Raw genomic sequence first — 23,728 nt, forward strand, 5'->3', positions numbered from 1 at the left:
CCTCTTCCTCCTTCACACAGCTCGGCTGGGGAATACAGTACTGTGCAGCGTGGCCGCCATATTTGTTGGGTCTTTTGATCTAAAGCAGAGCGAGCATTATGCCGGTATATTGTGTGGCCTTTGGTTGCTATAACCGGCGCAATACTGAAACCAGATCGCGTGGGATTACCTTTCACAAGTAAGATTTACAATAATTTTGGTTATTTGACCATTTATAATATTCTGTCATCCTTACTCACGTTATTTTGGCCATTCCACCTAATGGGTGCCATTTGCTTGTTGTAACTCTTCTTCCAAATTAAACTTAATTTATAAAAATCTTTTTTCAACTCTGAATCTAATAACACGTGTTTAACTATTCAAAACATGGTACTGGTCTTGCTTTACTAAAATTTTACAAGGTCTCTAAGCTGAAGATGGTTAAAATTTTCTCAGCCCTGTTACCAAAATTCATGTGATACTTAAAAAGCATGTTTAAAAGCAAGTCCACTAATTCCTTTAATTTTTTCACAAAGAAGTCTTTATAGTAAATAAATGGTTGACTGAATGACTGAAATCACTGTATATGCATGCACATATATGTATTTATCTAAAGTATGCAAAGGCATTTTTATCTTATCAAGAAGACCCAAACCAGAAATTGATTTATTATTATCAAATTTATTCATTCATACAATTTATTAAACAAATGGATAAATGATGAATCAAACAGAACTGGACAAAATGTGTTTTACATTAATGAATTAACATAAATAAATCAATAAACTTGGAGACTAAACTAGTAACTACTGTTACTAGAACTCACTCCTGTTACTGGCACTCATTCCTGTTACTCTTTATCTTATGAGGAATAAGGAACAGGATTAAGTTTTTAGCATAGAATTAGCAACAACATATAAAATTGCTAAATGGCAGCTATGCTAAGAATGTACGCGCAAAATTTGTATTTTTAAATTAAACAAAGAAGATCTAAGAATTAATGTAGGTAACAGGACAGAGTGTTGTGATTGAGCTCCTCAGTTATCGTTACAATAAGATTAAATATACAGGAAAACAAATGATGGAAGTTAATCTTGGTCTTCCCATGGTTTTGAGAAGAACCAACTGATGATGTCACTTCCTGTTGTAGATGTGACTTGTAAAATGTTCCAGTTGTTTCAGATGGGGTAATGTTTAATGGGAACAAGAATAAGTGTAACCAAGGAACACCGCTAAAATGTATATTTTAACTTAAATATTATGGATTCATTATGAAAAAAATATTATCATAAAGCATAGATGGGATTTTGAGTCATACAACAATGCAAAAAAACAATCTCTGAAGGATTTTAATAATTATATTTCATGGTAAAGTTTATAGTTAGAGAGTGGGGACAGGTAAGAAATGCTATTTTTTCAGTGTTCGAAGTATTTTTTATTAATGTTCTAATTATATGTCTTACTTTTGTGATCAAGATCAATGTACAAGACACTATGCTCAATAATGAAATGTATTTTAAAGTTATTTTGTGTGCACATTTATACATGTACTTTCTGCGAAATATGCCATTTGGCAATCAACGAAATGCTAACAGCTGCTTTGCTGTTTTTTCTTCACATTTTAAAGGTTTCCCAGTAACATAGACTTGAGGAGGCAATGGGAATTTGCAATAAAAAGGGAGCGTTTTGTTGCTTCTCAGTCATCCAAGCTTTGTAGCGAGCACTTCGAGCCAGATGACTTCGACAGGACGGGTCAGATTGTCCGGCTCAGAGATGGTGCGATCCCGTCTGTCTTTAACCTCTCATCTCATCTTCAAAAAGTAGGTGCATTTTTAATCTAGATACTAACAGAAATGTCTATTATTCATATGAGAAATAAAGGTTAACATCATACTAGGGGTGGGCAATATTATATCGTATACAATATATCGTAAAACACAAATATCATGATATTAAAAATCCATATCATGATAATAGGGCTGTTCTGTCTTAAAATACTTTAAAGCTTTGGGTGTCTTTATTGTATAATTGTTTTAGTTTGCAGTTTATATCAATGCACTAAATATTCTGCATGTTTTGCTGCATTATATTATTTAATGCTATATTATTTATTTTGCCACATTATGATTATACTGTTATACTATTATACTATATTCCTGAAATGAATTAATTATTTTAGTTTTCCTATATCATGAAGTATATCGTTACCGCAAAAATACCCTGAAATATCGTGATATTATTTTAGAGCCATATTGCCCACCCCTACATCACACTTTGCTAAACATGTTACTTTTTGTTCTTTTTGCATGTTTAGGAATTAGTGATGTATTGTGTATTACAATACACTGTGAAATAGGGGTGGGCGATATGGCCCTAAAATAATATCCCGATATTTCATGGTATTTTCACCTTAAATACCATGGCAATATGACCAAACACTGAGTAGAATTTTTTTTTTTTTTGCAAAAATACACTACTGCAACAAAATGAAATTTAAATTATATTATTGCATACGATGTATTATGGCACACCTCTAACTGGGATATTAAAAAATACAAGTTTTATCAGATTAATAAAAGAAGTCATGATACTAATATGCACTCCAAATATCTCCATATATCCAGGATTAAAATAAAATGAATGATACTGGACAGATGAGAACAGTGTGAATTTTCCTTTTGCTGAAAACAGCAAAAAAGTAGTACCTTAATGTGATGAATAAGGGGGGCGTGATATGGCACAATATTTATTATTTTAGGGTATAATATCGTTAATTATAATAATAAAAAATGTCGGTGATATCATTGCTTATGATGCGATATGGAACACCTCTACTGTAGAACACTAAAACCTTTTAAAATTGTTTTTAAGGAAGTTGTTTTAAGTATTATGTTTCTTATATTTTAGCCTGCAGCAGTAAGGAATGCCAAAAATTCAAAGAAAGCTGAAGAGAGCCTACCATTGGACCTTTTTCAGAATTCCCCTGAAAGTGAACCTCAGCCCAGTGATGTGAGTATTTGTATTTGATATGTCTCAAACAGCTGTGAGCATCATGGCTCTGCTCTTATTAAAATCTCTCCTTTGCTTTCTGCAACTCTTTTCAGACATACTCATATATACACTTTCCACATGTTATACACTACCTGGCCAAAAAAAGTCTCCACCTGGATTTAAGTAAGTAAATGATGTGGGGTTGGTTGATGCTGCAGTTGGTCTGCAGGTTTAGGTTCAGCAACAGTATGTGCTGAAAAAGAATGAGGTCAGCTGACTACCTGAATATACTGAATATAGACCAGGTTATTCCATCAATTGATCAATTTTCTTTTTCCTGATGAAACAAGCATATTCTAAGATGAACAATGCCAGGATTCATAGAGGTGGAATTGTGAAAGAGTGATTCAGGGTTCAGGAAGCATGAGATCATCATTTTCACACATGGATTGAGAGAGAGTTCACCACAGAGTCCAGATCTTAACCTCATTGAGAATCTTTGGGATGTGCTGGATGGAGAAGAGCTGCTTTGTGCAGTGGTCAGACTCTACCATCATCAATGCTGCTGCAAGATCTTGGTGAAAAATGAATCCAGCAACACTGGATTGAAATAAATCTTGTGACATTGCAGAAGCTTATTAAAAAACAATGCCGCAGAGAATGTGTGCAGCAATCAAAGCTAAAGGCGGTCCAACTCACGTCCAAACACACGTCAACACATACTCTTCCCTTTTCACTGACACTTATCCACTTTCTCATACTCACAATGCTGGCACTGATATTACAGGTATGAAATTAAGAATGCTTAAGAGCGCTAAACACCAAACAACTGTTAGCGGTATGATATAAACATCACTGAAAACATTATCATCCTTCTTTCTACTAGGACCACTCCTATGCATTGCCCGATTCACCCACTCATCTAAAAGCCAGACTCCGTGAAGCTTTGCGTAAAGTGGAGAGTCTAGAGCGGGAGAAGCTGAACGCAGAGGCCCGAGAACGGAGAGCACAGAAAACCATAAAGATTCTTCTGGAGGATCTGAAGAAAAAGAACCTTATAAATGAGGAGTTGAAAGAAAAGCTTGACTTCTACTCAGGTAAAATTAATTTATAATACAAATTTGAATTTTTAATGTTAGGTTTACACTATTTTTCAGATTTTATAAAGGTATTATTTCAAGAGAACTTACTTACTAGTTGGTATTAACTGAATTTCAGATCTTCAGCTAGACCTCTTTTCAAAGCGGGGCTTTGAAACCAGATCACTGACGGAACAAAGAGAGTTCGCCCGGACACTTCACCTCCACGGTCCGAAAGCATACAATTACTTGAGAGATTCTCTGCATCTTCCCCTGCCACATCCAAAGACACTGGTTTTGAAAGCTCTGGGAAAAAAGGAAAGAAAGAAAAAGTGCCCAAAAAAGGGATCCGAGGGTTGAAGCGATTAAAAAGCTAAGTTGGTTGTAGCTCCCCGGCTCCAAACATGTGTATATATGTACATTCTTCAAATGAACAATAAAACTTTTCTTAATTGCAATAAAAAAGGAATTTATTTATCCGGTTTTATATACCATACTATATGTCTGTCTTTGTTAAAGCATGTTAGAGCATAATACAAAGTATTTCAGCATGAATGAAAGATTTTTTGTCACACGTATTTGTAATGTGTGACAGCGTCCTGAATCATTACTACATCTCTGCTGTTTGTAACAAACCGAACCATGTGGAAAATCAGGTAAAAATTCCTTTGTATAGTTGTATAGTTGTATTAAACACCTTCCTCAGTACAAATAAATGCACTGGGGGCGCATGGGAGATCCAATGGCGGCTGCACTGATACATCAGCTTAAATGACAGCGTCAGTCTATGAGGCGTCTACATATATCATGTCTATGGGCCTGACAGCAGTGGTTTTAGACCAGGGGTGTCCAAACGCGAGGTATTTTAGAAATAAAATAAAAGTTGGCCCGCTGTTAAGCAGGTTTTTTATAATGTGAGATTCAAAGTTTGAATGCTAGGTGTCAGAAACGGGCCAAAGAGTCTAAAAGCGGAGAGAGTGCGCATTTCTAGCGCAGAAAAACGGATCAAAGAGTCTAAAAGCGGAGAGAGTGCGCAGTTTTAGCGCAGAAAAACGGGGCAAAGAGTCTAAAAGCGGAGAGGGTGCGCAAATGGTGTGTAAATGAAAGTAATCAGGAAAATGTATTATTTAAAGTGATATATTTCATTATTTGTTTTATTACAGTCTTTGGCCCGTGACTTCAAATATATTTCTCCCTCTGGCCCCCAACAAAAAAAGTTTGAACGCCCCTGTTCTAGACCATTTCAGCTGAGGAGCGGGTGGGCAGTCTTGGGCCAGTGGTTATGTTAAAAGGGACAGTCACATGTGTTTGCTATGCGCAACGTCACCAAGACACCTTGTTTAAGGTATGGTAACTGTGTGCAGTAAAGTGAAAGTAGTAGTAACTTACTTTTATAATCTTTCAAGAACTTAAAGCAATAAAACTAAAAAAAAAAAAAAAAACAGAATGTGACAAAATAGACCCTCCAGACAAGCTGAGCAAGAATACCAACTCTAATTTAGATTAATTATCATTTGTTAACATCACTGATAAATATGACCTGACCACAAGCTCAAATGCTACTTCTGCTGCACCCAGCCTCACAACATCACCTGGATATCACAGATATTCTTATTTACAGTAAAAGTGTGTACACCTGTAAAACCTGTGAGACGATTTTCTATCTCAGCTGAAGCACCAAAACAAAACAGTATATCTTTTCTTATGCCGACCATACACCCAACGATTTTCAAGCGATTTCATGGTTACAGAATAATCTTGAGACTTGAACAATGTCAACAACCAATAGGAGAGCTACAGGAAGCAGTAAGGCAAGCCCAGAAACGTTTGCGAAACTGGACATGGATGAGACTCCTGCTTGGAAACTGGCTTGGAAACCAGTTATTTATGAGCTAATGTTTCCTAACCACTTGCTATGCTACCTACAAGGTTGTAAACTTACAACCTGTTTCAAACCACATCAACAGAAGCATTTCACAAATATAAATGCTCACACAACTACAAAACACACCATAAAAAAGCGACCTTGCAAGATCCCAATCTTTGCAATGAGACAATGTGACACACTTTAGTCTATTAAGTCTTTTCGAAGTCATCTAGCATATGGCTATCATTACAGTAAAGGCTGTAGTCATTTTTTTTTTAATACCTGGATACACGTGAGTAATCTTTTTTTTTTTATTAAGAATGAATAGGGAGCAATTACCATTCCACATGTAGTTATTCTATATGCATCAGACTTAACTCCAAACATGTTGAGCCGAGACTCAATTCAGGCCTGTGGTAAATTTTCCAATCTCAGGCCTGTGGTAAATTTTCCAATCTCCCTCTAGTGTGCTCTCTCAAGAAAATGTATAAGCCCCAAAAAAAATCAGAAACACCAAGCACTACCAAAACATAACTAGTATGATTAATTGGCTTATCTATTTAATATTCTGCAATTTAGAATGTCTAAATACAAAACTGAATTTCCCATACTCCAATATATATTTAAACACCAAGCTTATTTAAAAATGGGTTATCCAATCACTTACAGAAAACAAAAATCAATCCATTTCCATCTTGGAAAATGGTGGCCATATTTTGTTTTTTGAATGGCTTAAAGCTAAATGAATATGCTTTTTTTTTTTTTTTTAAAGTAGGTCTAAAAGATGATTGTAATACAAGCAGCAAATTAAGCATCAAAGTCAACAATTATTCCAGTAACCTAGATATTCACACATCTAGGTGTAAACCAGGTCCTGCAAGCAAAGATTGCTGGATGGACCTGAATATTGCCAAGCTGCAGTAGACAAAATCCTACGATTCATTTTAACTTTGTGGACCTGCGTTACCCAACTTTACACACAACCAACCAAATAAAACAAAAACGACAAAAGAGAACTCCCACACCTCCAAATATTGAATGATCTCTATTTATTATTATGTTCTCAAGAGCAAGTTCAGTATGTACACAAGAATATACAAATATAGATCTTTATTGATCACAGATCCTAATGTGATATGGAGCAGGGAAGGGGGGAGGGGTTGACATTAGGATGTTAGAGCTGGAAGAGAAGGCAGAGGAGCGAAAGCCGCTGCTGCAGGAATACTTACGGCACAAGCTTAGACCACATATACAGCCATCACAACCATTACAGAGTCATCTTATCTCACACACACACACACACACACAGATGTGGGAGAGGGGTGGAGAGAGAAAAAGAGAGAAAAGAAAGATGGACAGAATGAGAAGAAAGGAAAGGACAGAGAAAGACTGAAAAGAATAAATGAAAGAAAATAGTAAAGAAAACTTAGTGTGTAGGGAAGAAAAGGCATTTTAAAAAGCGCAAAAAAAAAATACTATGAAAGGTACTAAAGAATGGTAAGCAGTCAGATAAGGCAGGGAAAGCACAAGCCACAATAAAAAAAAAAAAAAAGGAGTGATGGGGAATTAGAGGAATTCAAACAAGCTGGAAAAACAGTACAATTAGCTACTGGCAATATGGCAGAACAAAATATTAAACATTTTCAGAGGGAAAACTGGGGGGGGAGAAAGAGGAAAAAAAAAACAAATACTAAAAATGACTGTTAATGTGAACATTAGCATTAATTTAAACAAAATGGCATACATTCAGAAATTCAGTGAACTTGTATCTATTATGTTCAGATGTGCCCTGCACCCATTTATATATATTGCTAGAAAGTCTAGAACACGCACACTAATACTCAATCTCCAAACGGCCAATCAAATCACACAACTACCCAGTAACTGGGACCAGTAATATGGAGCAGAACACATCTGAACAAACTCACTCATCTCAAGGAGCCGCTTATTGACATTTCTTGACATTACAGGGCAATAACAGGGTGGTATTTTCTTTAAAACAGAAAATAACCTTACAAAAACATGTTTAAAACAACGCTCTTTAAACGCTCAATACTGGCATAAGAAAGCATTTCATGATTTAGCTCAGCTCATCACGGCTCACAGTGCCAACTTTCCAGCGTCCAGTTCATCTCTGGATACCAGTTTCCTCTCATCTCTTTCATCATCTTTTCCACCCCTTGCTTAGCTCCAATTATGCATGACTGCAAGGACAAAAAAAAAGAGAGATCTGGTAATGAGACAAACGAGAATATATGAGAGAAAGGGAGAGACAGCAAGAAGGGGAGGAGGACAGGGCTCAGTTTTACACAAACATTCAGAATTCCATTTCATAATAAACAAGAGCTTCTTTACAGTAGGCAATCAAATGGAAAATGTGGTCAAATCAGAATCTGAACACTATAAACAAAAATCGCTAACAAATGCTTCAAATTAAACTACAAAATCAAAAAAAGCAAAGAAAAAGAAGAGTCAGAAACAGACATCCAAATAAACAGAACAAAACACCAGGTTAGCATTAGCAAAATTCTAATGATGCTAATCAGGACAAATAGGGACTTGATGAAAACATTATTTGTAATTATGCTGTGTGGCCACAAGGCTTTGGTTATAAGTCCTAAATTTAGTTGAAGTTAAATGAGAGAAACTCTGAAAATGTAAAAGGAGTGAGGAAAAAACCCTACACAAAAATAAATTCAAGGCTACAAAAACGTAAAGGGAGATTGGGCACAAAAAAACCCAAACAAACAAAAATAATCTGAAGCTTTAAAGCACACCAAAAATCAAAGCAAATAAGCTGTCAGAACACGGTACTAACCAAATAGTGAATTGACTGAAAGTGGAAAAATAGGATCGTCAAAAGTTACCACTTTGACCCTTTTATATTAGCATTTTTCTTCTCATTACTAAACACAACAAGATCTATGTAGCCTATCAAATGTACATTTTTACATATTCACATCACAAAATATGCATTTAATTTCATCCAGTTTAACTGGCTGGATTAGATTTACACTTACCATCTGCTCATATAATCTGTACAATATTTACATCAGCATAGAAAGCCAGTGCTACACCTGAAAACTACCTGCGGATACAAACATGGAACCATTTCTTCCTTAATGCCTGACAAACATTTGAGCTGTGCCTCAATACCTCAACACCAAGCGCCGCTGCTAATACTGTTATATTAGAAATCTGCAAACACAGATGCTGGAGATGTACAATGTAGACCAATACTGCAAACACACAAAGAGACCTCAAAACACAGACTGCTTTTCCAAAGTTTCTGCTTAATTAAAATGATGGTTGAGATGTCGGAGTGGTTTGATGTTCTAGAAAAACATATAATAAGACTTCAAAAGTTCGAAGTGGTGTGAAATTGAAAAGTAACTATGCCTCTAAAAGTTCTGTCATAAGTCATTCCACCATCACACACACACCTGCTGCCCGAGATGGAAGGGAGATATTTAAGCTAAAAATAAGCTAAAAACTAGTCCCTGAAGATTTTTGCCAATATTTTACCATCAAGATTTATCAACATTTGATACAAAACTCAAAAGTCACGTGTGCTATGTTTAGACAGTCAGCCCAAATCTGATTGGTGAGCATATCTGCATATAATGCATGCAAATAGATTATTTTGTTTAAATAGTCTGGCTAGAAAACACACAAACACAAAATTCAATGTTTTAATTACTGGACATGCAATTTAATCTGATCAGATCAGATTTAAAGGAGAAGTCTGGTGGGAAATGGATTTGGGGTGTAGGGAAACATGATAGTAAACACAAACTCATCCCCAGCATTACAAAAATACAGCGCTTTTAGCTGATGCTCCCAACAGGCTTACAGTGCTAGTGATGGGGGCACAGCATTATTTATGCAAAGAAATGATCATGTTTATACCATTAATAAGCTCAAAGTAGCTCCACGGTAGAATTCTGAGGGCCCTGACATTTAAAATAAGGCACTGAAAAAAAGTGCACAGATAGTTTATTAAAAACAGGTTCTGCCATCTTGAAATGAAGTCACAATAATTGGCTTGACCATAACAAACGAATAGGTAGGATATGGGGACAGATTGCAAAATTAAATTTGTGGAAATACATGAATTTCCAGCTGTAGCTGGAATAACTTTATATTATTAATGTATTTCAATTAATGTGATTTGATTTCATGATGGTGGCACCGGAAAACTACCTGAAGCTGCATTTTTTAATAATCTACCTGTGCACTTTTAAAGTTATTAGTGTCTGGTTTTAAATGTCAGGGTCCTCAGAATTCTACCAATTGTAAGCCTGTTGGAAGCATAGACTAAAAGGGATTTATTTCTGAATGCTGGAAATGAGCAGAGACGGGCTATGACAAGTTTAATCTCATCATCACGTTTCGCTACACCAAAAGTCCATCACACACAGAATTTTTCCTTTAACAAACAAATCGGATCTACCTGGTGTCTGAATATTGGCAGCTTGGATAATAAATTAAATGTTTGTGAGCCTCCTATTAGCATTATTATAGTTTGTCTGTTATAATGACAACACCCGTATCCTATTACCATCACTGTAAGCCAGTATAATTATCATATATCATTAATTCCACATTTTAGCCTAAAATAGTCTAAAGGTTTCATCTCAACCACCAAATAACACAAAAACTTTGAAGATAGGCCAAAATGTTTTCCATTGCATCTTCAAATGGTTCATCACCTGCAGCCTTTTTATGTTAAAAACAGAGTAGAGAAAATTCACAAGTTGAATTTAACCTTCCCAGGTTTCTTAATAGGACATTTTTGGCTTTTACTGCCATCATCTGCATTCATTCTATGCTAGATTCCAATTTTAAGATGGAAACCAAAACCCTGACAGTATAACTTTTCAAAACAATTCCTGACACATTCACCAAATATCAAGTGGATCAGATTACATAAGTCACATAACATACTTGACTAATCTAAAGATTTCAGTGAAATTAACTCAACTAACTTAAAAAAAGCCAGTAAAACATCTTCTGCTGATCAATCTTGCTCCATCCAGAAACAGCCAAGTCCCTTTTTTCTTACCAGCCATACATACGTACTCAGGCTTGGAGTGGACACTGAGGCAAGGCCACATAATACAAACCCATACCAGAACCTGACTGGACCACAGGAGCAGGAACAGGATCAGCAGAAACAGCTGAGGCGGCCACCCAATGTAGAGATAAAGAGATGGAGGTGGGGGTGGCAGCCGTCAAGTGGAGATCTTTGGAACAGGACTTATTTCTCACACTGCAGAGGCCAAACTGGGTTTTGCTGGGTTGCTTGACTGACTGCAGCCAGCTCCATCATCCAGGCATGGTGTTGGGCATCATCCAGGCGTGGTGTTGGGGATCTTTCAGGCGTGATGTTGGGGATCTTTCAGGGACATCTCATCTTCATGGAATAACAGCTTGTGGTCTTGCTAATGGGCCCTATGACTCAGATACACTTCAGAACTGTAGAGGTGGTGGCAGAAGTAGGGCTGAGGTCAGCTGCTTGTTTAGCTGCATGTAACTAAAGTCACTTGTTGGTTGGAGCCACTTCATTGAGCTACGATTCTTTCACTGCTGAATTGGGATTAAAAGGCCAGATTCTGGTGTGTGCGTGTACTGACGTGATGTGGGTGAGGGTAGGTTGAGGGTTAGGGGTAAACGCGGAAAGGTGTGGGAATTTGCTGAAGAGGCTTTGAATTGCTAACTTTTATCCAGAGAACGCCACCATCCTGTAGAAGCACGCTTTGCAAGTCCATACATCCAGGTTTAACGGGATCACTTGGACGAAAGGCTTTGAAGATATCACGCTCTCCACTGCTAACGAAGCTTCAATGACATTCATTTGATGCAGGCAACAGGTATACAAACCATCCTCTTCTTAAAAAAGTAGGCAAAGTTCATTGAAACACGTAGAGCCAAGCAGGCTTCTTGGTCGGTGCTTGGATGGAGACTGTAAACTTCTGTAAACAGGCCTTTCCTTCTTGACATCTTTGGTTTGCAGGACTTTTCACTTTGTGTGAGCTTTGAGGCTGTCAGCTTGAGGAGAGAAAAAACATGAGAACACACAACACTGTTAGCTTCAAAATGATTTGTGAGGGGCAGGAAACGGGACATCCTGAACCTCCCTGCTGTCTAAAATCTTCTGTCTGATTTAGCCTAGACACACTGACCTAGCCTTTACACTTTCTGAAAGTGCTTTTTTTTTTGTTTAAATTGTATTGGGCAGGTAGGTTCTCTCTAAATGTTTAAAAATCTGAAATTTCATGTGTGTGAAAATCAGCAAAAATCATACTGTGGCACTGGCAACTAAGCAGCTGTGTGTGTGCGTTTACAGTCCATTTCTGTGTTTAAGTCACGCTCTATAAGAGTTGTAAGAATATAAATAGAAGTTTAAATCACTGCTGTACAAAGTATTTTAATTAGATTTTATCTGAGTTTGGTTGGCTGTGTTGTGCAGATATATGGTCCCTCATGTCTGAACCTAAAAACGTCTAAGTACCCTCCCCCCTCAACTCCTTTCCCTTCTAAGAGGTGGTCAGACAAGCTGAGCTGGTTTTGCAGTCTATCTTGCTGGGGTCTGAAGGTGTGAACGTCACCCCTAGCCCTGTCAGAAAGGCTAAACATGTATCTAAACATGGGAATGCCAGGCTGGACTGCACATACTCCATCGGCACAGAGGGCCTGAACCTGTGGGAGATACAAACGGAGACAAAGAGAAAGAAGGAAAAAAAAAATTATTAATAAAATAGTAAGTTATACAACTGGATTGAGAAATCTCTTTCAGATGTTTTTTTTAGATAAAATAAGACTATAAAAACAAAAACTTCCATTCTAAGCCCTACTGCTTGTTTTTGAATATAACCCTTTCCCACTGAACAGAGTTACAAGTAATGGGTAATGGGTGAAATCCTTGGGACAACCCTTCAAGCACCGCATACAGATATATAGCAGTCTAGCACTAAAGTATAGCAACCTTTCTGCTGGTTAACTAGTTTAACTTTAGGGCATTAAATGTCTTCAGAAAGGGGGAAAGATGGTTCAACAATCAATTATTGTGCATTTCTTAATTTTTCTGTAATAGGTAGCTGAAATTAGCTTTCATTTTATTTTTCCTTTCCACCTTATGCCCTGAAGGCCCCAGCTGTCTGTTGCATCATGTAAGGTGGAATGGGAAAGGTAACTTCTTGTGTCAGACACTCACGTTTTGAGAATGGCCCCCAGCGCCAACTTCCTCTCGCGCTCAACAAACTTGTCTATGAGGTATGCAGCCATGCGTGGTGCTCGTTTGTACAGCTGGAAGAATTTGTGGTAGTTTCCTAGTGCCCAGGCAGCACGGAGCGCGAGAGCATGAGACACACAATCATCCTCGCGGAGCTCAGGGGTGAGATATACCAACTCGGTGGTCAAGTCTAAGAGAAAAAATAAATTGTTAATAAATAATGGAGGCTTGACATGGCCTATACCTAATACACACAGTAGCAAAAAATGCTTTTCATCTACCACAAAACTGGAAAGACCAGTGAAGTCTACTCAAAAACAAAAGTTTAACTACCTCCAGAGTTTTTAGTGAAGATGTAGTACAGTAGTCTGTAGGCAGTAAATTCTCCCACGTTGTCCGATGGGCAGTCCTTATAAAGTGCCTTCAGCTGCGTCTGGCACTGGTTAAACTCCTCGTGGTCTCCCTAGCAAACACAAAAGAAACATACAGTCAGATAACATTCAAGAGAAACACAACTGCATCAAAAACTTGATCTGGTTTAGTTTAGCAAGAGATTTTTTTTCTGCTTCAACACATCTGTCCTAACTGATGTATACCATCGCCAGACCAGGCAATACCTAAACAATTACCCACAATCCTCACTCCCTAACCAACTTTAGTTAATGGTATGCTCTTTGGTTAGTGTTTTTTTCCCCCTAAATTAACACACCCATGATTACATCACTAAATAACATAGAAGGGGACGTAGAGCTAAACAGCCAGTATTATTGCGATTTTTAAATAGTAATAAAACAAAGCATTTTCAAATACACAGTCAGTAGACTACTGTACCTTCTCCAGTGCAATTCGTGCATGAGTCTCGTAGACCTCCACTGTAAAGTCTGTTCTTACACCTTGAACCTGTGGAGAAGAGTAAATGTCAGAATGAATAAACAAAAAAAAAAGGTAAAAGTGGGGGGAAAAAATTGGGATGCAAGATTGATGCTTACAGTGAGATCCTGCCGTATTGACTTCATCTGCTCACAGGCATACTGGTAATCCTGATTAGTCTTCCAGTGACCCTTCACTGCAACCAGAGACTTTCGCAACACCTGAAACAAAACAATGCTCCACTGATTATGATGCAATGCATGAACAGTCCTAATGGGGATCCACTTTAAAAGGCACTCTATACACCAATTTCTTATTAGTATGCTTTTGTTTATAACCAATGTTTTTTTTTTTTTTTTTTTTTAATCTGTTTTCATGGGGGAGGATTTTATAAAACAACTAATGAATTTTATACCTCTCCTTTGCACATACCAATTATAATTATTGGCTTTTTATATCATAATCATTAAAAAACATAACTAGTTATTCTTGCTCACAACTGGTAGTCTCTGAGGGCCAGTCTCCACCAAAATCAGAGTTTTATAGTTTTATTTTAACTCATAAGTTACTTAACTTAGGTAAAGTAAGAATTTCAGCGGAACAACAACCAAACTTAGCTGGTGACCAGGATAAGATTTATGCACCACTGCTATTAAAAATTTCTTTGGTACCATAACCCAATGGTAATACATCACTGTGCACAACACTTACAGAAACAGGTCTGACTGTGGAAGGATCAGGAGCACAGGTGAGGCGCAGGTAGTTTTTGGTAATGTCCTGGCAAGTTCCCACTATAGGGCAGTCTTCCCAGCTGAGTCCCTCCTGGGTGCCATTGGGAAGGTCAAAGGAGTTGATGTTCAGCACCAGTGGCTCAGTGCGTTTGGTGTGAAAACGTGCAGCACGACTCTGCTTCTTTGCCTCACGGTTTGGATCATGGAAATCCAAGCCTGCATTACCTCCTTTCCTTTTCTTACCAATGGCACTGCCAGGTTCATCCATGTTCCTGGAAAAGAAAAGGAATGGTTTAACGTAAAGAAAAGAGAAGGCAGAGTACTCTAAACACTGAAAGTGGGGCAAATGACATTCTGTATAGTATATGAACAGCTGGGTCTTCATGTTTGCACATTTCAAGACTTCAAGCAGAATTATGTTTATTCTTGGGCTTCAGCTACAGTTGGATTGTGGAATTCAGGTTTTAAGCCACTCCTAAAGACAAACTTCACACATGCATTTCTGGACAAGCAAAGAGATACAGAACCATCACAAAAAAAAGTGGACTTAGGCAGAAGGATTGTACACAGATTTTACCAGAGCAGTGTAATTATCAGTGGTCTGAGTCTGAAATAGCAACTTGAGTTTGAAAATGCGCTACACAATACTGCTTTAACTACATCAGAAAGTGTCATCAGCATCAAAAAACAAGCACTCCTCACCTGCGTCCGCGATTTGCTTTTCCTCTTCCTCGTCCCCCTCCTCTTCCTCGCTCTCTGTCTTCGCCTCTGCCTCTTCCTGCCCGCTGCTGCCGGCGAGAAAGTGGTCGGAGATCACTGGACATGCTGCTATCTGACTGGGAGCCAGAGTCACTGTAGGTAAAACAAGCAAACCTCCAATAAACATTTGGCTTCAGCACTTATCCAAGCATTCGGTAAGAGTAAATCTGGTTATGCATTTGTTTTGTTGGTTTATAGGTTTGTTACCTGCGGCGATGTCTACTCCTGTCTCTATGGCGGTTATGAGGAGAAGGTGACCGTGATGAGGAGCGGGACGAGCTGGAAGAGGGGCTTCTCTGTGAGAACACGTTTCTGTAGTTACCCAGCCGAGCTCCGCCCCTGCCACGGGTGGCTCCACCTCGACCAACTGCGTTTTCCTGAGAGCGCTGAGAAACAGCCTCCCATCGAGACTGTCTGGGCTTCAACCTGTGGATGGACAGGGAAAAATCACAACATATCAGTATGTGTGAGAAATATTGTTTGATTTTGTATAAACAGCTGACATTCAATCACTTATTTCTATGGAGGCAATAGTTGTCAGATGACTGGAAAGTGGTAGGAACTAGTTTATTTTTAATACAAATCTATTCTGTCCACTCCTAATAGTAGAAATCTAAGCACACAATAGGGCTGTACAATACAATGTTTCAGTCTTGAAGAATGGCCAAAGAAAATTGTCAAAACCAAAAGGGCACCATCAGTGTTCAGCCAAGCAAAAAAAATAAAAATAAAAATAAAAAAAATAATTACACTGAACAATATTGTTGCTAACAATTACCAGTGTTAAACTTTATAAACTGTAGCTTATGGAGAAAAAAAATGCTTTTTGGACAAATTAACTGATGCCATTTAAAATGGCAGTGGCACTTTTGTGAAAAACCTGTGAGAAAAAAAAATTCCATATCCGGCCTTTGGCCAAATTATTTATATTGTTCAGATATAGACCAAAAAAAATTAAAAATATTGTTTTAATGCAATATATAAAATCACAATATTGTGCTGCCCTACCACCCAAATGAATGAATAATAAATTCAACTCACTCTGGCAGTGGTTCTCTGGTCCAGTCAATAGTGAAAGCTGAGCCATCTTGTAGTCTACTCTGCAGAATGTCCTTCAACACCTTCTCTGTGCGGTCTTTGTCTTCCTCCGACTCGCACGCTGTAAAGCACCGCTGCACATATTCCTTCATGGCCTGAGGCCAATCCTGAGGGCTACACACAAAACATGCAGATTCCAATTTTAATTTAAAATTTTAAAATCACCCTCAGACCACTGAATCACTCAGATTCCTTGCTATATAATCTTTAAAAAAAGTTAAATCATCTTTAACCTTAACACTTGTGTATCCTTCGCAATACAGATATTCCACTAAAGGCCTCACTTAGAATCTGTCTTATCTTGGTCTCAGGGTAAGGTGGAACTTGGAAATTCTTCTTAATCCTTAGTGTTTTAATAAAATAAAAGTACACATTTTGGCAAGACAACAAAATATTAACAGTCGCTTGTTTAAATCACTATGTTTAGTTTTTTTTCCCCCTCTTTTACATGATGAAATAATCATAATCTGGTCTATAATCTCTCTCTCTTTTTAGCCACTCTTCCTTTCCTTCAACTATGGTTTGGAGTCCGTTTCTGTACATGAGTCTCACCCAGTCTGAGCAGCTCCTGCCGTGGTAGCTGTTGCAGCAGCAGAGGCTGTGGTTGTTGCTGCTGTTGACGTGGGGTTAGCCATTCCAGGTGGCTGCTCACCAGGGGGAAAGTTCTGATTGCTCATCACACATGGGCGTTTCGGGATGTTGAACTTTACAGCGCCGCTCCCAGGAGCCTCTGTTGGTCGAATACAGGAATCAGAGTTCTTTAAACTGCCCCACTATTTTAATGACCTCATACTAATGCATGGTAACTCTTCACTCGTTTGCTCATTTAAAAAGCAACATAATTTTCTCAAGCCTAATCTGGAAATAAAAGCCTACACAGTAGTTTCATGTGGTTCACACTCACGTTTCATGCGATTCCACAACTGCTGACCACCTTTATTCATGTTTGCATTGTTGAGCTTCTTGTTGCCGTCTCCCCTGCCGACCCCTCCGTAAGGACCCTGCCCTGGACCCTGCTGCTGCTGCGGGTGGTGGTGGTGGGGATGGTAACCAGGAGGCTGGTAACCTTGGTAGTTTGGTCTGGGCCCATGATTATAGCCTCTCGGTGGGTTGGAGTCAGTGGGACTGTAGGGTAAGGCACCGTTTGGGTTGTAAGGGGTTTGGGAGGGAGGTGGGGGGTACTGGGCATTAGGTGGAGGGGGTATAGAAGGAGGAGGAGGAGGGGGTGGGGGCTGATCAGAGGAGGTGGGGCTCTGTGGGGGGGGTTGGGGAACAGCAGGGGGTGGTGGCTGGGATTCAGAGGAGTAATTGGAAGACTGGTCCTCCATCATGGGCATACCTGGAGGCTGAGGGAGCAAACAAAAGACTTTACTTTTGCATAACCTGACTACCCTGCACTGTTGTACTGACTGTAGTTTTATAATATCTGGTCACTTCATAGTAAATGGTTTTGGGTCGTACTGCGTATTGTATTCCCAACAGTTCAGCAGGTTATTACACACTGTTTACAGCTACATTTGGGACCATATGCAAGGATACCACATAGCTATATCTAAGTTAACTAGATAGTTAACATACCCACTGCCTTTAAAGGAAGAGGAGCTGCATATATGGGTGAGAGCTAAATTTAAAACATCAGACTTATTTCTCTCGGTCAGGATGTTCTGGTGTTGGTTTCCCCTCCGCAAAAAGCAGACGTTTGGGAGGGTATCTAAAATGTAGCTCCTTTAATTTACAGAAGCAGTTCCTCCTCTATGAAAGGTGGTGGAACTTATTGTTTCACATAATAAGGTGCATATACTAGGGCAGTACTTGGCGATACAATTTGCATCATAACGCAGGGGATATGAAATAATATACTGTGATACTGTAACAGGCAATAACACAACAAAAAAACTGTCCGTTAAAAAAAAAAAAACAGCATCATTTATAAAATCTGAATAAGGAAAAATTTACTTGTTATCCAATTAGAAAAGAGGGATCTAACGACAGTTCAACCCTTCTATCTAATCTGGTCGAGGTTTAAACACAACCCTAAATGAACCACTGTCTGACACCAATCTTTACATACATAAAAAGTAACATTTAAAAATAGATCAAAACAAAATATTGCCATACTCTGATACATTAATGTTTTACACCCTTAGAATATACAGATTCATTACCTGTCCTGCAGGGGGTGTTGGTGGTGGGTAGGATCCAGGAACTCCATATTGAGCTGGGGGATATCCCCCTCCATACTAATAAATAATAGAAAAAAAAAAAATTCAGTTCAAGTTTATTAAAATGTATGAATGCAACGTAAAACATTTTTACCACATACATACCGGAGGCATTTGGTAATAGTTGTAGTAAGGGTATGCATATCCTGGGTACTGTTGTTGGTTCTGTTGATACCACTGATAGTACTGTTGTTGCTGCTGCTGCTGCTGTTGTTGTTGTTGTTGCATTGCAGAAGAGTCAGTCACTGAAGTCTGGTACTGTCCAGCCTAAACATAGAATTAAAACATCATTCGTACAGCAAAAACAAACATTACAGAGTTGGGTTTAGCATAAAACAATGTACTTACAGAGGAAACCATTTCCATCATGTTTCCCACATTTTCCTAAAAAAAATGTTGTACAGGGCTAGGACATTAATATTAGCTAAGCTAACTTACCCATGGCATTGGTTTGTTTACCTAAAAGCTGGTTGTCTCTTACAGTTTAAATTTCAGGCACATGTGATCTACTGTGGCTCAAGGATACCTCACCAGTGTTATTAACTTTACTGTGCCACACTCTTCTCTAAACACTGGGACATGGCTTCCCGCAGAAAAATTTCAGAGTAGGGCTGCAACGATTAGTCGACAATCAATGCTGATTCTAAAATTATGTTGACACCAAATTTCAATGTCGACTAATCATTCATTTGGAACTGCACCAAACTACACAAAGGGTATTGAGTTTACTCTGAGCTTGGTCACCAAAAGTGCCCAACGACAACAAATGACATAATTACTTCCTAAATATCTGAACTTTTCAAATTTAAAACTTATTCTGGTCATTAAAGGGACCTTAATTACCATGTTCAGTTGTTTCTATTGCTTTTAAGCAAAGATAGAAAAGGCTAGGAACAGAAGACCTACACACATGAAGCAAAGATAAAGGACACTGCAGAAAAAAAAATAGACTAAAATCTAAATTGACCAACAGAAAAATTTTATTTTATTTACTCAATGACCAGCGTATTTAACATGCAATGGCCGAGTCTCTTCCTGCATTAAATACCTTTGTGATCATAGGTTCACCGCTGCCATGCAAGTATTGCAGAGAAGTTATGAATTAAATATTGTGCAGCCCTACTATTCTAACCTGTGCAGTGGTGCGGTTGGTTGGTGAGGTCTTGGTAGAGTTCTGGCTTTTGCTAATGGAGGCCAGAGCCTGTCTGGCTTTCTCCCACTCTGGGTTTTCGTGTACCGGAGCGTCACTGCCGGAAGTGTTTCCATATGACCTGGAAAACAGAGATAAACCACAGTAGTTACGTTTATGAACAGTGAAACCTTAATTTAGAAGTTGCAAGTATGTTTTTTCTATGAAAAGCCTTTTATATATTTAACATTTCAGCTCACACAGACTAGGAATAACAAAATGTACAAACCTACATTTTAACAGTGTAGCTTAACTGCTGTAGCTAGCTAGCTAGAATACAATACAAACTGTTACTGTTGAAAGCAAATATAACATCAAACTAAAGGTGGGCGACATGTCTTTAAAATAATATTATAATATTTCATGGTATTTTCGTGATAATGATACTCTTGCCGATATGACAAAACACAGAACTAAAAAATAAATAAATAAATAAAATCAAGAATACACTACTGCAACAAACTGCAATTGATACGGTGCGATATTTCAGAGTAAATTGTGCACAATATTAAAAATTTTGGCAATATTATTGTGCACGATATGATATGGCACACCCCAATATCAAACAATCAAAAGTTTTCCTGAAGAGAAAAAATTTCAAAATATTGTAATCCTCACATTTTATGTAAATTTGAAGTCAGCGGTCACTGTATTATTAGTGGTATTGTTTTAGATTCAAAGCATTTTTAAATGACAAATAGTAACTTATATTACCATTTTGTCTTCCTCAAATAATCAGCCAATTTTTCCCCTATCAGAAATAAAGCCCAATTTTTTTTTTGTTCTAGGCCTGTGCCATATCATGTTTTTTGTCATCTGTGAATATCTTCATCATCACAAATTAATTATAATTATATTTAATGGACATGAGGGTACAACTTTTTGCTGTTTGTAGCAAAAAGAAAAAAATCACACTGCTCTCATTTCCAATGAAACCTTTACTATTAGATTATATCTGTCCAGCATCATTGATTTTACTTCATAAATATGTATTTAGTCCATTAATATCATGACATGACGTCTTATTTGTTACAATCTGCTAAAAGTCTCAATTAGGGGTGTGCCACATCATATCACACAGTATGCAGTAACGTTAATTGCACTAAATAGAATGTAATGTTCATTTTGTTGCAGTAAGTTACTGTGTTTCTGGAGTTGTTTGTTAAAAATTCAGTGTTTTGTCACATAACCAAGAATATATCGCTATCGCAAACGTACCCTGAAATATCGTGATATTACTTTAGAGCCATATCGCCCACCCTAGTTTGCGTTTAAATAAATTATAGCTAGCTTTAGCTTAGCTAAATGAGGGTTAGGTAGGTTAGGATACAAATACAACGATTAACGTTACTAATCTATAGCTAACGCTAGCTCTCTTATTCTGATAACTAACTTTATAGATAGGTTAGCTAGGTTAACAGCTTCAGGTTCAAGCTTAACCAGTTAACTTACCAGTTAGTAGGTTAGGATGTATTTAACATTACACATAAACACTAAGAACTGTTCACTACAGTAACTAACGTAGGATAGCTAACCTAGTTACCTTAAATCATAACAAATAAGACAGCTTACGAATTCCCAATTCAGATACAGTTTCTGAATATCTATATCTCATTCTGTGGAGGTTTATTGAGGTAAATTATGGAATATTAGTATCTTACCAGCCGGGAGTCGAGGCCTGCTTCGCCGCGTTTGTCGCCATTTTGAGGCGCCGTCAGCGCCCGCTATCACAGCTAAGCTACGCTAAGCTAAGCTAATTAGCTCACTAGCTAAACTGGATTTCACTCCAACGCAGAAACTCCTCCGCTCTCTACAATCTAGAAGCGCCCAATCTAGGAGAATATGGCGATTACGTAGCTAAATAAAACAATACACTGTAGCCCAGAGCACTGCTGTCTCTAAACAATACGGTTTAAACCATAACATAAACTAACCGCATCCAGCGCGTCAACACCCAACACAAAATGGCTCCTGGCTTGAGACTTCAGTGACGTAAACGCGTCCTCTCCTCTAATTGGTGGAGAAAATGTTTATTTTTAGTTATTTAAATCTAAAAATGTATTTAGATGTATATATTATTATTATTATTATTATTATTATTATTATTATTATTATTATTATTATTATTATTATTATTATTATTATTATTATTATTATTATTCTTTCTTGATAGGTTGTATGTGAATCAGATTTTTTCATGACTGACCTGTATCTGTGTGTTATGTGAACCAATCTGTTCTTGAAATGTCTCACATGCACACAAAAACTGTAAAAACTGAGCTGCTAACACATCCATTTCCCTTTATAAAGCTTTTTTGAGCAATGTAGCTTGCAGTGTGAACATAGCCTTTGTTTCAGAGACACTTTCAGTTAAAAAAATGTGTCCCTCAGGGCTCAATCCTAGGCCCACATTGTTCTCCATATACATAAATAAACTTGCTCTCTGTGTTTAAGATTAATTTATTTATTTTTATGCTGATAACACAGTCCTTTATGCAACTGGTCCGTCTCCAGAGGCAGACAGATCTAACTTACTTTAAAATAATTTTCTTAGGCCTCAACAAGCTTTTTTCACTTTAAATCCTCAAATAAACACCGCTAAGACAAAGGTATTGTGTTTTTACAAGAAGGGTTTTGTACCCAGCCCTACCAGGATATTACTACTGTAGAAGGTGATAAAATAAATCAGGTCACAGAATATAAGTACCTGGGTATCTGGTTAGAAAGTACCTTGTCATTCCCAACACACATTAACAAGTTACAGACTAAGGTTAGGTCTAAAATTGGCTATTTGTATAGAACCCACTCCTTTAGTCGCGCTACCAAATTTACCACAGTCCAAATGACTAAACGAGCAGAAGATACCAGAGCATCCCAGCCTCTGACACAGCTTCTTCCACCAGGCAGTCAAATTCCTCAACACACAGAGTCAGAGCCTTAGATCAGCCTGTTTTAAGGTTAAAACTATACTGATTCCCTGAAAAAGGCTTTGAAGCCTATTTTCCAAAGTATACACAGCACATGAATCACACAAAGAAAATAAAACAGAGATCATGGTCATACTAGATTATATATTGATTCTGATAAAAATGATTAAGATTATATACTGATTATTAATTTAATTGAAAATAACATAATACACTATAAGGCAAAATACCTCCATATTCTTTCAGTAGAAATGTTATCTGTACTAAATAGAGTAATTATTTAACAGACTACTTTACTTACTTCTACTTCTGTGCTTTCTACTAAAAAACTGCCTCTCTAAAAATAGCCTTGTTACTCCTATTTCATTTCAGCTTGTTTTCATCATTTTAAAAAACCCTATTCAGGTAAATCTCTTTATCAAGATCCATCAAGAGTGAATCTGATTGTAGTTGAATCAATCAAGTAATCAAGAAATCCTTAAATAGAACTTGTCTGACAACATAGAGCAGATAAAAGATCTTAAAAAGCAACACATTATACCCCAATCTAAAGAAATTAAAAAACAGATGAGAAAACAAAAAGTCTTTGATCATCTATCAGTCTGGAAAAGGTTACAAAGTCATTTCAAAGGCTTTCGGACTCCAGCGAACCGCATGTGAGAGCTAATATTCACAAATGGAGAAAACATGGAACACTGGTGAACCTTCCCAGGAGTGACCGGCCGACCAAAACTATTCTAAAAGGTCATGGACAACTCATCCAGGAGGTCCAAAAACCCAGA

General features: G+C 37.6%; 2 protein-coding genes across 2 annotated transcripts; one reads left to right on the forward strand and one right to left on the reverse strand.

Annotated features, from left to right (window-relative positions):
- Positions 1-17: 17 nt before the first annotated feature.
- On the forward strand, positions 18-4,538 carry LOC103043823 (THAP domain-containing protein 6). The gene is made up of 5 exons (XM_007250888.4): positions 18-178; positions 1,607-1,799; positions 2,887-2,988; positions 3,857-4,067; positions 4,189-4,538. Exons 1-5 carry the CDS (start codon positions 99-101, stop codon positions 4,407-4,409), a joined length of 807 nt encoding a protein of 268 aa, XP_007250950.3. The 5' UTR covers positions 18-98; the 3' UTR covers positions 4,410-4,538.
- Positions 4,539-6,948: 2,410 nt separating this feature from the next.
- Positions 6,949-22,004, reverse strand: leng8 (leukocyte receptor cluster (LRC) member 8). Its single transcript, XM_007250889.4, has 15 exons — positions 21,681-22,004; positions 19,963-20,101; positions 18,936-19,097; positions 18,774-18,848; positions 17,513-17,954; positions 17,161-17,338; positions 16,552-16,722; positions 15,718-15,936; positions 15,454-15,603; positions 14,732-15,023; positions 14,140-14,241; positions 13,982-14,050; positions 13,484-13,613; positions 13,133-13,340; positions 6,949-12,618 (listed from the first exon to the last, which is right to left on the reverse strand). Exons 1-15 carry the CDS (start codon positions 21,719-21,721, stop codon positions 12,456-12,458), a joined length of 2,541 nt encoding a protein of 846 aa, XP_007250951.3. The 5' UTR covers positions 21,722-22,004; the 3' UTR covers positions 6,949-12,455.
- Positions 22,005-23,728: the final 1,724 nt, after the last annotated feature.

The sequence above is a fragment of the Astyanax mexicanus genome, chromosome 6 (assembly GCF_023375975.1).
Source record: "Astyanax mexicanus isolate ESR-SI-001 chromosome 6, AstMex3_surface, whole genome shotgun sequence".
NCBI lineage: Eukaryota > Metazoa > Chordata > Actinopteri > Characiformes > Acestrorhamphidae > Astyanax > Astyanax mexicanus.

Coding starts and splice junctions, on each gene's coding strand:
- LOC103043823 (XM_007250888.4), top strand. CDS start 99: ATGCCGGTATATTGTGTGGCCTTTGGTTGCTATAACCGGCGCAATACT. Junction 2,989..3,856: donor GTGAACCTCAGCCCAGTGAT/GTGAGTATTTGT, acceptor TCTTTCTACTAG/GACCACTCCTATGCATTGCC. Junction 4,068..4,188: donor AAAGCTTGACTTCTACTCAG/GTAAAATTAATT, acceptor ACTGAATTTCAG/ATCTTCAGCTAGACCTCTTT.
- leng8 (XM_007250889.4), bottom strand. CDS start 21,721: ATGGCGACAAACGCGGCGAAGCAGGCCTCGACTCCCGGCTG. Junction 18,849..18,935: donor ACTATTACCAAATGCCTCCG/GTATGTATGTGG, acceptor ATTATTTATTAG/TATGGAGGGGGATATCCCCC. Junction 13,341..13,483: donor CTTCACTAAAAACTCTGGAG/GTAGTTAAACTT, acceptor TTTTTCTCTTAG/ACTTGACCACCGAGTTGGTA.